Here is a 16429-nt window from a genome sequence, read left to right as displayed (position 1 = left end):
ATGGCAGAGCCATGGAAAGAATGATGGATATATTTGCAGATGATTTTAAAAACTTCGAATATAAATGGGGCCCATTAGTAACTTATCTATCCAGGGGCCCCCCACTGACTGTCTGCCCACCTAGAATTAGATCTCTGCACCTATTTCAAATTTAAGAGAGGGATAAGGTCTGCAACCATCCGCAACCCCCAGTCTCTTGCAACGGACACGAATGACTCTTACATAAGGTTCAGATATGCTAAATGCGAAGGACATGTATCTCCCAGCTCTTCTCTATGTTTACAACACGTTACATGGTTATTAATTTAATTTCTTTCTATCTCTTCTTTTCTTAGTTTTCTTATTATCAAAACTGGTTGTGCATTTGTATCATAATGGAACTGGTGACGATTTGTATTATGCACTGTAATAATGTAAGTCACGATAACAGCTAGGTTTAGCTGTTAACACCGGTCTGTTGACTATTGTAATGTCTGCACGAGATTTAACCTAATAAAAACATGTTTGACAAAAATAAATATATACTTAATTTGTGAGCAACTAGAAAAATCATCTAAATTTTAATAAGAAGGTTGGAGCTTTTCTAAATTCAATAGAGGCTATTTATCGTACACACTATATTCTGTTTGATGTACTTCCACTCCTCTCACGAAACAATATCAGGCAGGGACATTGTCAACCCCAGCTTTAGCAGCTACAGCAGGGGATGGGGTTTTGATGGGCCTCTTCAGTCTTCAACTCGGCTGACAAAAGCTTCTAATTAAAACGAAAGGGTGGGAAGGTGAGTGAAAGAATGGATGGATGGGAGAGTGAAAAGGTGGACGGGTGTGTGAGTGAATGGGTAAATAGATAGATGCATGGATGAATGAGTGAAAGGTTGGATGTAAGGATAAATGTTCGAAAGGGGGAAAGATGGATGAATGAATTGATGATGAGATGAAAGGTGGATGGATGAGAGGTAAAGGATGGCTGATGAGTGAAATGGTAAATAGATGGTGGATGAGCGGATGAAGTGAAAGGGTGGATGAATGCATGTTCAGAGGAATGAAAGGATAGATGTAAGGACGGATGAGTGAAAGAATGAATGAAATAATGAAAGGGACGAAGAAAGAGTGGAAGATGGACGAGTGAAAGGGTGAATGGTTGGATGAATGAGTGAGTACAAGGATAGATGGAGGAGTGAAAGAGTAAATGGATAAGTAGATGAATGGATGATGGATGGATGTACAGACATGTGGGTGAAACGGTGAATGGAAAGATCCATGGATGAATGAGTGAAAAGGAGGAAGAATGGATGGATGAGTTAAAGGGGGAATAGATGAATGAATGAGTGAAAAGGTAAATGATGATGAAAATGATGAGAGAAAGGATGATGGATGAGTGAAAGCAAGGCAGTAGATAGAAAATTAAAACCCCCCCACATTGAACCAAAGCTCTTGTGGCACCAACCAAGCGGAGCAAGTCATTGCGACTCTGCCCAGAAGAGCTTACTCGTCTCCTTCATCGAAGCATCTATACATTCATATTTTCATCCTTCCATTCACCCACTGATGATGACCATTTCACCTTTACATTATATTATCCATTCAGTCCTTCATCCAACATTCAGTCTGTCACCATTAAGTCCACCTGTCATCTCATCCATATCCAGACCTACCCATCCATCTCCAAACCCATCCATCAAATATATCCATCCTTTCACTCAGTCATCCATCGTTCCAGTTATACATCCCCCTTTCATCCATCCATCCACCCATCCTTTTAGTCATCATCCATCCTTTCATTCCATACATCTATTCATCCATCCTCTTTCACCCATCCATCCACCCACCCTTTCACTCACTCCACCCTTCGACCCATCTATCCACTCATCTAACCATCCATTTACCCTTTCATTCATCAATCCATCCATCTACCCTTTCATCCAGTCATTCATCTACTCTCCTTTTCACTCACCCATCTATTTTTTCACTGATCCATACTTGCATCTATCCTTACTCTCATCAGCACTTTCACTCAGCCTTTCATCCATCTTTTCACTCATCTGTCTACCCTTTCACTCCATCCGTCCATCCACCCATCCATTCATCCAGCCATCCATTTACCCTATTCCTCATCGATTTATCCTTTCACTCAGGGGCGTCGTCAACCTGCTGCTTTAGCAGCTACAGCGGCGGTGGGGTTTTTAATGGGCCCCTTCTGTCTGCAATTCAGCCAAGAAAGGCTCATAATTAATGCAAAAAGGTGGGAAGGGAAGTTACTTGATGAATGGACGATGGAGGTCAGTGAAATGGTGGATGGGTGGAAGGGTGAAGGCCTGGATGGATAGATGCACGGATAAATGAGTGAAAGGATGAGTGAGATAAAAAGTTACGAAGAATGGATGGATGGATGAATAGATGATAAGAGAAACAAAGGATGGATGAATGTGTGAAAGGATGGATGATGAGTGAAAGGGAAAATGGAAGGATGGATGGATGGAGTGAAAGGTTGGATGGTTGGACAGGTTAAAAGAGTTGAGGGATGGATGAGTGAAAGAATGGACGTAAGGATGGATGAGTGAAAGGGTGGATGGATGAGAGACAGAGAGGATGGGTGGACGCTGGATGAAAGGGTTGATCGAAGGATGAGTAAAAGAGTGAATGGAGTTACAGATGGGTGAAGGCAAGGATGGATGGCTTAATAAAAGGCTAAATGGATGGATGGATATGTGAGTGAAATAGTGGATGGATGGGTGAGTGTAAAGGTGGATGGATAGATGCATAAATGAATAAGAAAAATGGTGGTTGTAAAAATGGATGAGTGAAAGGTAGGGTGGATGGATGGATGAGTGAAAGGGTGAATGGTTGGATGAATGAAAGGGTGAATGGATGGATGAGTGAAAGGGTGGATGGATAGATGCATGATGAGAGACAGAATAATGGCGGAATGAATGAAAGGCTGGATAGATGGGTGAAAGGGTAATCCAAGGGTTGATGGATGGATGGAGTGAAGGAGGGATGGATGGAAAAGTAAAAGGATGGATTGATGGATGAGTGAAAAGAGGGATGTAGGGATGGATTTGTAAAATAATGGATGGATGAGTGAAAGGGAGGGTAGACAGCTGACTGCATGAAAGGGTGAATGAATGGATGAGTGAAAGGGTAAATGGATAGAGAAATGAATGAAAGGGTGGGTGGATGGATGAGGAAAATGATGGACCAATGGATGAGTGAAAGGATGGATGTAAGGATGGACAAGTGAAATAATGGATGGATGAGTGAAAGGGAGAGTAGATAGATGGCTGCATGAAAGGATGAATGGATGGATGAGTGAAAGGGTGAATGGATAGACAAATGAGTGAAAGGGTGGATGGATGAGTGAATGAAAGAATGGTTGGCTGTTTGAAAGGATGGGTGGATGGATGAGTGAAATGGAGAATGGATGAATGTGTGGAGTGAAAGGATGGATGAGCGAGCGGATGGGTGAATGAGTGAAAGAATGGATGGATGATAGGATTGATGAAAGGGGATGGATAAGTGAAAAGATGGAAGACTGAGTGAAAGGATGGATATGTTTGTTGGATCGGTTTGAAGATAGTTCGGTTTGGATATGGACGGGCGGGCAGATGAACTGAATGATGACAGACTGTGGCCCTGATTATAAGTCTTGCGGTCATAGGGCCGCCGGACTCACTGTGGTGGTCATACTGCCACCAATGCGGTGGTCCGACAGCCACATTATGACCATGGCAAAAGGCCACGGTCCGACCGCTGGCACCACCACATTTTTGCCAGCCGATGGCTTGGCGGTGCCGGCAGTTCTAATCTGCCAGGGCAGCGCTGCAATTACAGGCAGTGAAAAACGCGACGGGTGCTGTTGCACCCAACGGACCGCAACATTATTGGTGGCTCAATTACGAGTTGACGTCAATGTTGTGGGTAGGTTCCCGCTAGGGCCAGCGGGTGGAAAACCGAACTGGTGGTTTTCCGACCTAAAGAGTTTGGCGGGTGGTCTCTGCTGCCCGCCAAACTCATAATGAGGCCCTGACTATTGGATAAAAGACTGAATGGTTGACAGAATGTAAAGGTGAAATGGCGGATATATGTGGGTGGGTGGAAGGATGAAAAGATGAATGAATATAGACTTGGATGGAAGAGATGCAAGCCTTTCTGGGGAGGGTTGCTATGACTTTCTTCGTTTGCTTGGTGCAATAAGAGCTGTGGTCAAAAGTGGGAGGTATTTTAATTTTCTGGCTACACCCTTGATCTTAGGATACCAACTTAATTTAAGTTCTCCAACTGCAAATCCCTTCATGTTTACAAAATGTAATAAAATATTTCAATTTTCTTCTTTATTCACATAAACGTATTTAATCTGTTAATACTACTTGATTTTCTAAGCAGTCTCAATGCCTCATAAGTAGGTTTTCCGGACCAACACCCCCCTCCCCAGCCCCACTCCGCAAATCCTGGCCCCTCGGTAAACATGGCTAAGAACCACTCCCCTTAAAGGTTCTTACACCTTGTCATCCTGTCTTTTCCACTGAGGTCCTGTTCCTTCTCTGTGAACTTTTGTAAGGCCTTGTCTAACTAAGAGCCAGAGTCATGTTTTTGGTGACTTGCATGGCGTTTGCGGAACTTGCTTATAAGCTATTTTCCCTATTATAGCCAGGACCCTGACACCTGACTACAAACGGTTAGCCTTGATGTATCTGCTAGTACATAGTCTATTCTAAGCAAAAGCAAAATTGATGGGAATTGAGGTAAAGAAAGCAGTGTCGTAGTTGGACTCATGCTCTAGGCAAGACTGCTGGTTTGAGGATGACAGTACTTATTTTTTAGGTGACTATGCCACTGTTTTCCCAACCCTCCTGGATCACAAGCAGCATCTCACCAAAAACCCAAACAGTAAAAGGTGATTTGTGGCAGCCTTTACACATGGACTCAAGAGTGTGACATCTCAGGGAGTGTCGTGGTTAAACAAAGATTACCCCTTTCTCACATCAACACCATGTCTCAATCAAACACAGGCAATGAAGAAGATGCAGTAAAGTTTCAATAGGTTTTATTTGGCAAAACTGCAATCTGCGATAAGTTGCGTGGGCTGCAATGATTAGGATAATGAACCGTGCAAGAAACAGAATGGTAAATACAAGAGTCATTAATACAAAGACCCCCACCATCTTGCAATAATATGTAATGACATGAGATGTGAAATATGTCCTAATACCCTAGCATAATGAGCTTAACCTCTAACCTAAAAGAGAACAAGGTATGTAAAACCTAATCTGCCAATGCCATGTCCAGGAGACGAGCCCCCAACCCTTGTTACTTTGGAATGAGGTCTCTAGTTCAGACTCCGTAGGGACACGAAGACTGGGTCAGCGTCAATGCGACATGCAGCATCGAGCGCAGCAATGGCATCTGGTCAGAATCTCTCAATCTGTTTAAGTGAGGAGTATTTATACAGATCTGCTTGGACCCCTGATGTAGGTCTGTTCGCAAACAATAGTAAACAAGACATTCCTGGGTACAGTAGTTTATATAAATAATTCCCTCGAAAGCGTGAAGAGAGAAAGTACCTAATGTGAACACCTACAGTTTGTTTATCTTTATCGCTGGATATTGACGTCTTAGCACAGTGGCATTGATAACACAAAACTAAAACATGGGCCTAACTAAAAACAAGGCAGCCATCTTAACAGATTTAATTAAATAAATGCACTAAAACAGAGCAAGCTAAGTAGGCTAAAAGTCACTAGGTGACGGGGGCACGAGTCTGCAAGCCAAAGGCTAAGCTAACTCCTGTATCCCACTAAAACAAACTAGGATTCACTACAGGAGAGGAAAGACACTTTTTCAGACCTGAATCAAGATGCAATGAAGAAACACACCTGTAACAGGAACATTAGCTCACTTGGTTTTTACTATGTAAACAAAAATAGAAGACAGAGGGGCAATATGCTGATAATTTCACCAATCAGAGTATCTCCACAAACTGCAATGAAAATAAATGATTGGCTATTCTCAATTCTCACAACGATGTTTAGAAGGTTTAGCATGAGATTGTCATGATAGTGAATCCTTCTTGAAAAATTAGGACCACTGACCAGTCTCAAAAAGGTAGTTTGTCCTGCAGGAGTGTCATGGAGCCGTTTTTTCTCCCACGTAAATCTGAGTGGAAGAGGTTTTGCAGTCCCTGCTGACATGTGAATGGAGGGAAGGGGAAATGACTGGAAGGTTCTTGCATTTGGAATTTTGACTGTTGTCAACTTCTGTTAGAGGCAAAAGGGGAAAACTCTTTAATCTAACTGTGTAATCTTATATTGTGGTTTGTAACATAATCTAGGTAAATTATAGGAATTGATGGCGGATGAATAAATTGTGACTTAATAAGTGAGTGGTTTTTAGTTTCCTCCAAAGGGACATTAAGTTAGTGGGGATGGCTCAGTACTCTGGTTAACTGGATAAGCTACTGCTTACATGCACAAACTCATCCCTGAGTTAATTCTCCTCAACACAAGCTTTGAACGCCCTTGAATATTTCAGCTTGACGGTCAATACCAATGTTTCTATCCGAGTTACTACATATAGCAGAGATTTCCCACTCATATCAGAAATGGCTACCTGTGAGACCAATGCCAACCCTAACAACCAACAAGATAGTTACCTCCTCTAGGCAGATAATTGCATCCATCTAGAGTAGTATTCTCTACTAACAATACATCCTTTTTCCTAAGCAAGAAAACCGTAACCATACCCCTGGGTTACTATCAGAACAGTAACCTCACCCAGGAGATGACATGTATGCTCCAAAGTTAGCAGAACCTCGTTCTGGACAGAACTTCGAGAAACCCTTTAACAATTAATGAGCTGAGCCCTAAAACGTTGCCAGTAACAAATCCCCTGAGGCCGACACTACACGTCAGGAACAACTGTCAGAACCATGGATGAACAAGCCAAGCAACAAACTAGCATGAGTGGCTGGTTCGAGAGTACTCCACAAATCACAATTCGTGACAATAAGCATCTTCCTTACAAATGTTTCCCTCATGGGAACGCCCGTCACTTCAAAATTGTTGGACCTCATTTACAAGGCCTTTGTGCCACTGTTGCATTATTATTGTTTATGTGGCGGTAGTGCTAAGCAGTGCTTTAGACGCCTTCAGATTTACAAACTGACTCATTGGGCCCAATTTGTCAGTTTGTAAACCCCTTTCGTCACAATATACCTCTGCCAGGTATAATGTATGCATGGTAGACATTCACAGGCAAAAAGACACTCAGAAGTGACGCAGTGTAATTTACATTTCACTGCGTCATTCTGTGACTTCACAGAGTCAAAATTTTACTGCCAATTCAGAGCAGGCGTAAAACGGACACAGTGCTTTTTACAATGGGTGCCTCTTCTGATTGCTGAAGTAGTGTCGTATTTTTTACTCTAGTCCAGCAATGCGCCAGTTTAGCACCACAGATGTGTCAGAATTTCTAACGCATGTGTGAAAACGTGCCCCACAGAGCTCTGTTTAGTCAATTCAGCGCATCCATGGCATCGTTATGAAATCGTTGGGCTGCGCAAGAAATCTGACGCATCAGGCTGATGCGTCAGGTTCTTGTAAATAAGGCCTGAATTATCTTGACTTCTGGTATAAAACTAGAGTGCATCATGACCTTACGCAAAATACATACCCCACATTTCTAAACAGAGGTAAAAAACAAACCACGTCTCATGTACAAGGAAACATGAATATTGCTTTCTGACAAGAGCTGCAACAGAAAGCACAGGAAAATAGGAGCAAAATGGCACAAGTGTCTCTCTGGTGTTTACTATTGTGTGATGTTCTCAGCGTATTTTTAAGACCCAGCACACATGGTACAATATCTCAGACCTTTTAGCAAAAGACTTGGCCCAAGACAAGATGACCAAGACGTATGCAGAAACAAATGCGGTCCTTGGCCATAAGATTCATGCATGTCTTCTACAGTGCTTACATTTAGTTTTACTATAGTTGCATTTATCCAACCATCAGCTATCCTAAAAACATAATCGTTTTTTTAGCTCTCATGAAAAACGATGATAGTGGTTCTGTGAAAATATCAGAACTTGCAAACATAAAAGGAAATTTAGCCTTAATTTTATGTCTATACATAAGATATCTGTAAACTGATAAGAATCCAATATCATCATCCTTTGCACATTTGTAATAACAGTGAAGTCTTTGACGGTCTCAGTATGGGCACAGTAACAAATGTGCTTCTCTTCGTGCACACGATGGGCAACTGCAAGCTTAGATCTTTGGTCATGTAGCATGGGAGGACTCATTGCCTCACAGTTATATATACTTTTTATGTATACCTCTTCTGGATTGTGAAATGGAAAAGTCCAGTTATGTAGTGCAAGCCTCACAGATGCATTCTCTATATTAATTTGAGCTGTGTGTGTGTAAGAGGGGATCACAAATTCAGAGCATGGAGGGCAGTGCCTAATTTGAGTCAGTGTATGCCGCTGCAAAGTCAGGCAGAAAAAAGAGCTCAGTAGAGTGATTAACTGCACTACCTCCCTGGTGCGGGTCACGACCAGTGGCCGACACCAGGGAGGGAGTTAGGAAAACAGGCCCAAACGGGCCTTCCTGACATTCGGGACGGCTTTGTTTGAAAGGGGAGATTCACACACAGCTGAGATTGAGGGCCAGGAAACCCCACTAGACACCAGGGATTTCACTGGGGGGGTCGGCCCCCTTGGAAAACAGGCCGCCCCCCCTCCCCCACAGGGGCATTTTTGTTGTTTTAAAAGGTAGGTTTACCCCTGGGAGTTTAATTAAAAAATAATAATAATAAAAATAATTAAATAAAAAAATGAAATTGACAGGGGGTCACCCGTGAGCAGGGTGACCCTCTGTTGGGGCATACATTTTTTCAATAGTTGTATGGTTTCCCTGGGGGCCACTATGCCCTGAAGGAAACCATACAGCTATAAGAAAATATATATATACATATATATCTATATATAGACATATCTATGTAGATATATCTATCTATATAGATAATAGATATATCTATATATAGATATATATAGATATATATATAAATATATATAGCGATCACTTTTGTCAACGCATGTGTGGTTTTCCTGGAGGCTGCGATCGGCCCTCAGGAAAACCACACCCACATTTAAAAGGGATCTCTCTCTATATATATATTTATATATATATATATATATTTATATATTCGCCACCAGTTCTCTTGCAGTTACAGCTTTCGTCATCAAAGCAATTCACATACTTCAACTGACACGTTTCAACTGTAGCTTTTAGGCAGCAATAAAAAAGTCAAGTAAGTCATGTGATTATGTTTTTGCTACAAAAGGATCTGTACTTTGTGTAAATAGCTGAATAGATTAGTAAAGACAACCATTACCTGCGCCATAATGCAAATGAAATGTATATGCGTGGGGCTATGGAGAGATGAAGGGCACTTTTGCTGGGTGGTAGTGAGGGGATCCGAGGAGGAGGTCATGGGGGTGGGAGCACCAATAATGATTGTTGGACTGGGCGATAGAGGCGCTAAAGACTGTGACGATTGGCATGTGCCAAGGTGAAGTAATAGTGTGTCTTTTTTTGAGTGCCTTGAAAGAATGTGCTGATGGAGGGAAGAAGCGAAGGTAAGGTGACCTCTACTGTTGCAAGTATCACACACACACACACACACACACCAGCAATTTTGTGACTGCCTACGTAGGCTAGTGTTTTAGAGCGACAGTTTAGCCAGTAGCAGAGATGGCATCTTGTTGGATGACTGCTGCTCAAGCCTTCCCTCGGGTTATAGAGGATAGCTCTGACATAAGATCAGAGACTGAGACAGCAGATACTGAGATAGCATTTGGGGGATAGGACAATGGCGCAGACTCTGGGAGTGATTTTTCAGTCGAGGAGTCCCATAACTCCTCTTCCATTGATTATGAGGGAGGGGATGAGGACAGTCCTGCTGTCCCTTGGCAAGCACAGTCTGTGCAGCGGGACAATGGCAGGTTAGCCCAACCCTGAGAGCAGGTGCATGCGGCGGCAAGCACAGGGAGAGTGCTCTCTTGGGAGTTCCCCAATTTAGTTCAGCCCCAAATTCCACTGTCCAAATCATATTGTGGAGACATCAAAATGATCTATCACAAAACAATCTGTTTTTGTAAGGCAGGCACCTGTGTTTTTGGTCCTGGGCTCGGCGGCCATATAGGGAAACCTACAAAACCCAGACATTTCTGGAAACTAGACATCCGGGGGAGTCCACAGAGGTGTGACTTGTGTGGATTCCCCAAAGTTTTCTTACCCAGAATACCCTGCAAATGAAATATGTAGAATAAAACCTCAATTTTTGCTTGCATTTCTGTCACACAAACTACAGGAATATGCTGGAAACCACACAATTCCTACCACCCAGTGTTTCCCTACCTGTCATAATAAAAACACTGCCCAACTTGACTGCCTGTACTTAGTGCCTGTGTCAGGAATGGATCACCCAGGGTCAACAGTTCCCTCATGTAAGGACCAACATTGACCGTTGTGTGATCTATTCCTGTTGCAGGCACTAGGCCTATCCACACCAGTGAGGTACCATTTTTGTCGGGAGACTTGGGGGAATGCTGGGTGGAAGGAAATTTGTGGCTCCTCTCAGATTCCAGAACTTTCTATCACCGAAATGTGAGAAAAAAGTGTTTTTCTTTTTTGCCAAATATTGAGGTTTGCAAAGAATTCTGGTTAACAGAACCTGGTTAGAGCGCCACAAGTTCCCCCATCCTGGGTTCCCCTAGGTGTCTAGTTTTCAAAAATGCACAGGCTTAGTAGGTTTTCCTAGGTACCGGCTGAGCTAGAGACCAAAATCCACAGCTAGGCACTTTCCAAAAAACACATCAGTTTTCAATGTAAAAATGTGATGTGTCCATGTTGCGTTTTGGGGTGTTTCCTGTTGCGGGCAGTAGGCCTACCCACACAAGTGAGGTACCATTTTTATCGTGAGACATGGGGGAATGCTGAAATTTGTGGTTCCTCTCAGATTCCAGAACGTTCCATTACCGAAATGTGAGGAAAAGGTGTTTTTTTTGCCAAATGTTGAGGTTTGCAAAGGATTCTGGGTAACAGAACCTGGTGAGACACCCACAAGTCGCCCCATTCTGAATTCCCCCAGGTGTCTAGTTTCTAAAAATATATGGGTTTGCTAGGTTTCTCTAGGTGCCGGCTGAGCTAAAGGCCAAAGACCACAGCTAGGCACTTTTCTAAAAACAGGTTAGTTTTCTTTGGGAAAATGTGATGTGTTCATGTTGTGTTTTGGGGCATTTCCTGTCTGAGGCACTAGGCCTACCCACACAAGTGAGGTACCATTTTTATTGGGAGACCTGGGGGAATGCTGGTCAGAAGGAAGTGTGTGGCTCCTCTCAGATTCCAGAACTTTGCAGAATCGAAATCTGAGGGAAAAGTGTTTTTTATTGCCAAATTTTGAGGTTTGCAAAGGATACTGGGTAGCAGAACCTGGTGAGAGCCCCACAAGTCACCCCATTCTGAATTCCCCTAGGTGTCTAGTTTACAAAAATATATAGGTTTGCTAGGTTTCCCTTGGTGCCACTTGAGCTAGAGGCCAAAATCCACAGCTAGGCACTTTCCAAAAAACATGTCAGATTTCAATTTAAAAATGTGATGTGTCCATGTTACGTTTCCTGTCGCGGGCATTAGGTCTACCCACGCAAGTGTGGTACCATTTTTATCAGGAGACTTGGGGGAACACAGAATAGCAGAACAAGTGTTATTGCCCCTTGTCTTTCTCTAAATTTTTTCCTTCCAAATGTAAGACAGTGTGTAAAAAAGACGTCTATTTGAGAAATGCCCTGAAATTCACATGCTAGCATGGGCATCCCGGAATTCAGAGATGTGCAAATAACCCTGCCTCTCAACACCTTATTTTATGTCCATTTTGGAAATACAAAGGTTCCCTTGATACCCAATTTTCACTCTTTATATTTCACCAAATAAATTTCTGTACATCCGGTATACAATGAAAACCCATTGCAAGATGAAGCTCCTTTATTGGTTTAGGGTACCTAGGGTTCTTGATGAACCTACAAACCCTATATATCCCCACAACCAGAAGAGTCCAGCAGACGTAACGGTATATTACTTTTGAAAATATGACATCGCAGGAAAAAGTTACAGAGTAAAACGTGGAGAAAAATGGCTGTTTTTCTCACCTCAATTTCAATATTTTTTTTTCAGTTGTTATGTTCTGTCGGAAAATCTTGTAGGATCTACACAAATTACCCCATGCTGAATTCAGAATTGTGTCTACTTTTCAGAAATGTTTAGTGTCCGGATCCAGCATTGGTTTCACACCCATTTCTGTCACTAACTGGAAGGAGGCTAAAACAGTAAAAATGGGGTATGTCTCAGTAAAAAGCCAAAATTGTGTTGAAAAATTTGGTTTTCTGTTTCAAGTCTGACTGTTCCTGAAAGCTGGTAAGATGGTGATTTTAGCACTGCAAACCCTTTGTTGATGCCATTTTTAGGGAAAAACCACATGCTTTCTTCCGCAGCTCATTTGTCCCATTTTTCTGGAAAAAAAACTAAATGTTAGCTGTATTTTAGCTATTTTCTTGGTCTCCTCCAGGGGAACCCACAAAATCTGGGTACCTTTAGAATCCCTAGGATGTTGGAAAAAACAGGACGTAAATTTGGCTTGGATAGCTTATGTGAACAAACAGTTATTAAAGCCTAAGCGCGAACTACCCCAAATAGCCAAAAAAGGGCACAGCACGGGGGGGATGTAAGGGGATGTGAGTGTGAAATTGTATGCATGTGTAAGTATGTGTGTATAAGTGAGGTCAAATGGCATGTGATGTCACTTCTGCTACCCCTGGCATTTCGGTGACTTGATGTCCATGATGGTCTATCCTCCATCCTGATCATCTTCCCTGCTTCATACACTCTCAGTAAAACATACTCACCTGCAAGCACGCACAAAACATCCACTTAAACCCATTTCTTACTTATCTCAGCTGCCATAGAAGGGCATATTCTAGTTAACTGTACTCCATTTTTATTGCACAAATAGTGGAAAATACATTATTATTCACTATTATTGTAATAATATATTGACAGAAAAGAGAGAATGGAGCCACAACTGACGTCCATAAGGACGAGCTGCCACTGTGTTCCTGGCACTGAATTTGCCACTGCTGGGGCCAAGAATCGCAAAAGGCAAGCCAGGGGTCGCAGCTGCGACCCCCGGCGACCTTTAAATGACATCCGTGTAGACCACGCATCACAGGACATGGCCAGACATTTAAGCTCTACTGATGGAAAATGGATCTCGTTTTAACCAAATGCCTCCGCATTACACTCGGGTAGGACTGGGAGTTACCATGGATCAACCTCCGGAAGTGGTCTCCAAGGACCGTCAACAATTCAACTTTTTTATACCTGTATTGTCCAATTCTTTTCCATGCAGTAACAGGGGTGCAGCTAGCAGAGCCGAATGACAGAGGATCCATGCTTGAGAAGAGAAAGGCTTGCTTTGCACCTTCATTGGGTTACAGCATGGGTAGACATTACACCTGAACTATGCCAATAGCAGCCATCCATTCTCATTATTTGTATGCTGAATATTGCAATGAGTAAGTGGGTCCTGAGAAGGTGAGTCAAAGTTGGGGTAATGGAGGTTGAGTGTTTGAATATGACATATTTCATTTAAACTGAAAAAACGACTTGTTCCCTCCTAATGAACGTTCTTGACACGAAATGTACCACTTGCATTTGCAAAGAAGCAGATTGTTATTTGTGTAAGTTGTCAATCATTGATGCACTGAAATCCACTTGTTTCCACTTCTTTTTGTCTGAAGGCTTACAGAAAACGCTCATGTCACTGCTCACTGACCAGGTGGTGAGCACCAAGGAGCGGGTGCAGCTGGAGCGGATGTTTGTTCTCTTTCTCTCGACACTGGAACAGTACCAGCAGGACCTCTGCAAAGCTCAGCATCTCAACCAGCTTTTCCCCCTGCAGTTTCGAAGGAGGTGCCTCATTAACTCCGGTGTGGTTGGGAAGACTTACGAAATAGCTTGGAGGTCCCGGAGTACCAAATCTCCTGGTAGCAGAGTAAGTGATATGGTGGATCCCCAGTGCTCCCCAGACATTGCAATGCAAATTGAGCAGATCGAGAGAATGCTGCATGACATGCAGATGAAGGTCAGCGTGCCTGTCTGGACAGTGGAAGCCACAGAGGAAGCTTGGGCAGAGGGCAAATCCACACATGATGTAGAGGACAGCTCCACGAATGAGATCTTGGTCACAGAAGAGGCGCTCAGCAGAGGGTGCTGTGCGCGTGGCCAGTTGTGGCATGGACCTCCTTGTATGATCTCTTAAGGTGTAATAGGAATGTTTTTGTAATGGCCTCACCAATGCGTGCATTATAACAGCGGGATTTTAGAAACCACAAAGAACATAACATTTTGCATGACAAGACTCGCCAAACAGTAGAATGGTTGACGATTGAACTGTTAGTATGAGGTAATTGAAATATTTGAGGATGCTGGCAGTAGTTGAAGTAAACGTCGTCGTCATATGGTTGTAAGAGTAGGACATGTAGTACTAAATCACCTCTAATGTGTTATCTAAACCGGCATCTTCAAGAGCGGAGGATCAAACTTCAGCCCCCCCCCCACATCCATGATCCTACTGCATGCATTTACATGACGTGGAAATACCATATACCAAAGTATACTCTTAGGGTATTTAGGAATTAAAAATAAACAACCATAAAGGTGTAGTAAGTGGCAAGTCCATTTTTAAAAGCAAAACCAAGGTAGCAATCTGAGTTGCAAAATGCAGGTAATTGGAGAACGTGCCCAGTGGTGTTCAATGTGGTGGTGGTGGCAAGTGGGTTGAGCTTTGTAGTAAACATGATGTGGCAAGTCAAGATTATGGTGCATTCAATCAGAATATGTATAGAGGATTCGTGTACTATGACAACAGTGCTGCAGATCACGAATTTCCTCTACAGGATTTTGCAAAAATCGCAAAAGTTCAAAGTGAAAACAAAAGACAAATGGTGGTAAGATTTGGGACTCCCCCGGTAAGCCAAGAGGTGACTCAGGACTTAGAGGTTAGGCAAAGAATATGGAAAGTAAGCGCTTGGCATTGTATTTTTTATTTGAATGTTATTAAATTGAAGGCGGCTGAACACCTCTGGCCACCTGCCCTCAATTCACCACAATTACGCCTTTTGTTACATGAAGCACACAGATCTTTCGTAAAATGTTTTCTTAATCCGATTATTTTTATTCATTTATTTTTACAGTGCCTTGGAATGTCCCTTTGGGTTTTTATGAATTTAAATATTTACAAGCAAAATGGTTAATGCAGCAATAAAAAGGGAAATCATGGAATTACAATCAAATCTACAAAACAAACACACACACCATGCAAACCTCCATTGGCAAAACAAAAGTAGTTGGGACCACTAAGAAATAACTTGGAAGGGGCAGTGTATGAGGCTGGCCTGGCTTATAGTGGGTACCTTGTGGTACTTACACCTTGTGCCATGTCCAGTTATCACTTATTAGTAGATTAGTAGTGTTCTAGCAGCTTAGGCTGATAGAGATAGCTATAGCAGAGCAGCTTAGGCTGAACTAGGAGACATGCAAAGCTCCTACTATACCACTTATATCACTTAGCACTATATCATAAGAAACACAATACTCAGAGTTACTAAAAATAAAGGTACTACATTTTAGTGACAATAAGCCAAAAGTATCTCAGAGGACATACTCCCTTAGGAGGTAAGTAATATACACAAAATATACACACAAACCAAAATCAGGTAAGTAAACAGTTAGAAAAGTAGTGCAAACACTGTAGAAAACATTAGAATGCAATAGGAGACAATAGGTCTAGGGGCAACACAAACCATATACTCCAAAAGTGGACTGCGAACCACGAATGGACCCCAGGCCTAGTGTAGTGTGTAGAGGATCGCTGGGAGTGTAAGAAAACACCAAGGATGTCCAAGATACCCCACCCCAAGACCCTGAAAAGTAGGAGTAAAGTTACCCTACTACCCCAGAAAGACAGTGAAGTCGAGATATGGGATTCTGCAAAGACAACAACTGACTGCAAAGCACTGAAGACGGATTCCTGGACCTGAAGACCTGCAAAGGAAGGGGGCCAGGTCTAAGAGTAACGCAAATGTCCGGGGGGGGCAGGAGCCCACTAAACCCCGGATGAAGTTGCAAAAAGGCTGCCTACGGGTAGAAGAAGCCAAAGATTCTGCAACAATGGAAGGTGCCAGGAACTTCTCCTTTGGTCAGAAGATGTCTCAGGGCGTGCTGGAGGATGCAGAGTTGTTTCCATGCAGAAATACCGCAAACAAGCCTTGCTAGCTGCAAGAGTCGCGGTTGAAGGTTTTGGGTGCTGCC

General features: G+C 42.7%; 1 protein-coding gene across 1 annotated transcript in view; it reads left to right on the top strand.

Annotated features, from left to right (window-relative positions):
* The window catches only part of LOC138303928 (regulator of G-protein signaling 9-binding protein-like), a 64897-nt gene extending 49661 nt beyond the window's left edge, over positions 1-15236 (top strand). Inside the window, exon 3 of the mRNA XM_069243499.1 lies at positions 13858-15236. Within this exon, the coding sequence (XP_069099600.1) occupies positions 13858-14378 (521 nt within the window). The 3' untranslated portion in view covers positions 14379-15236. The remainder of the gene's footprint in view (positions 1-13857) is intronic.
* Positions 15237-16429: the final 1193 nt, after the last annotated feature.

This window comes from Pleurodeles waltl, chromosome 7 (genome assembly GCF_031143425.1).
Source record: "Pleurodeles waltl isolate 20211129_DDA chromosome 7, aPleWal1.hap1.20221129, whole genome shotgun sequence".
Classification (NCBI taxonomy): domain Eukaryota; kingdom Metazoa; phylum Chordata; class Amphibia; order Caudata; family Salamandridae; genus Pleurodeles; species Pleurodeles waltl.
Note: the sequence above shows the minus strand (reverse complement) of the source record. Positions and strands in the feature narration are given on the sequence as shown.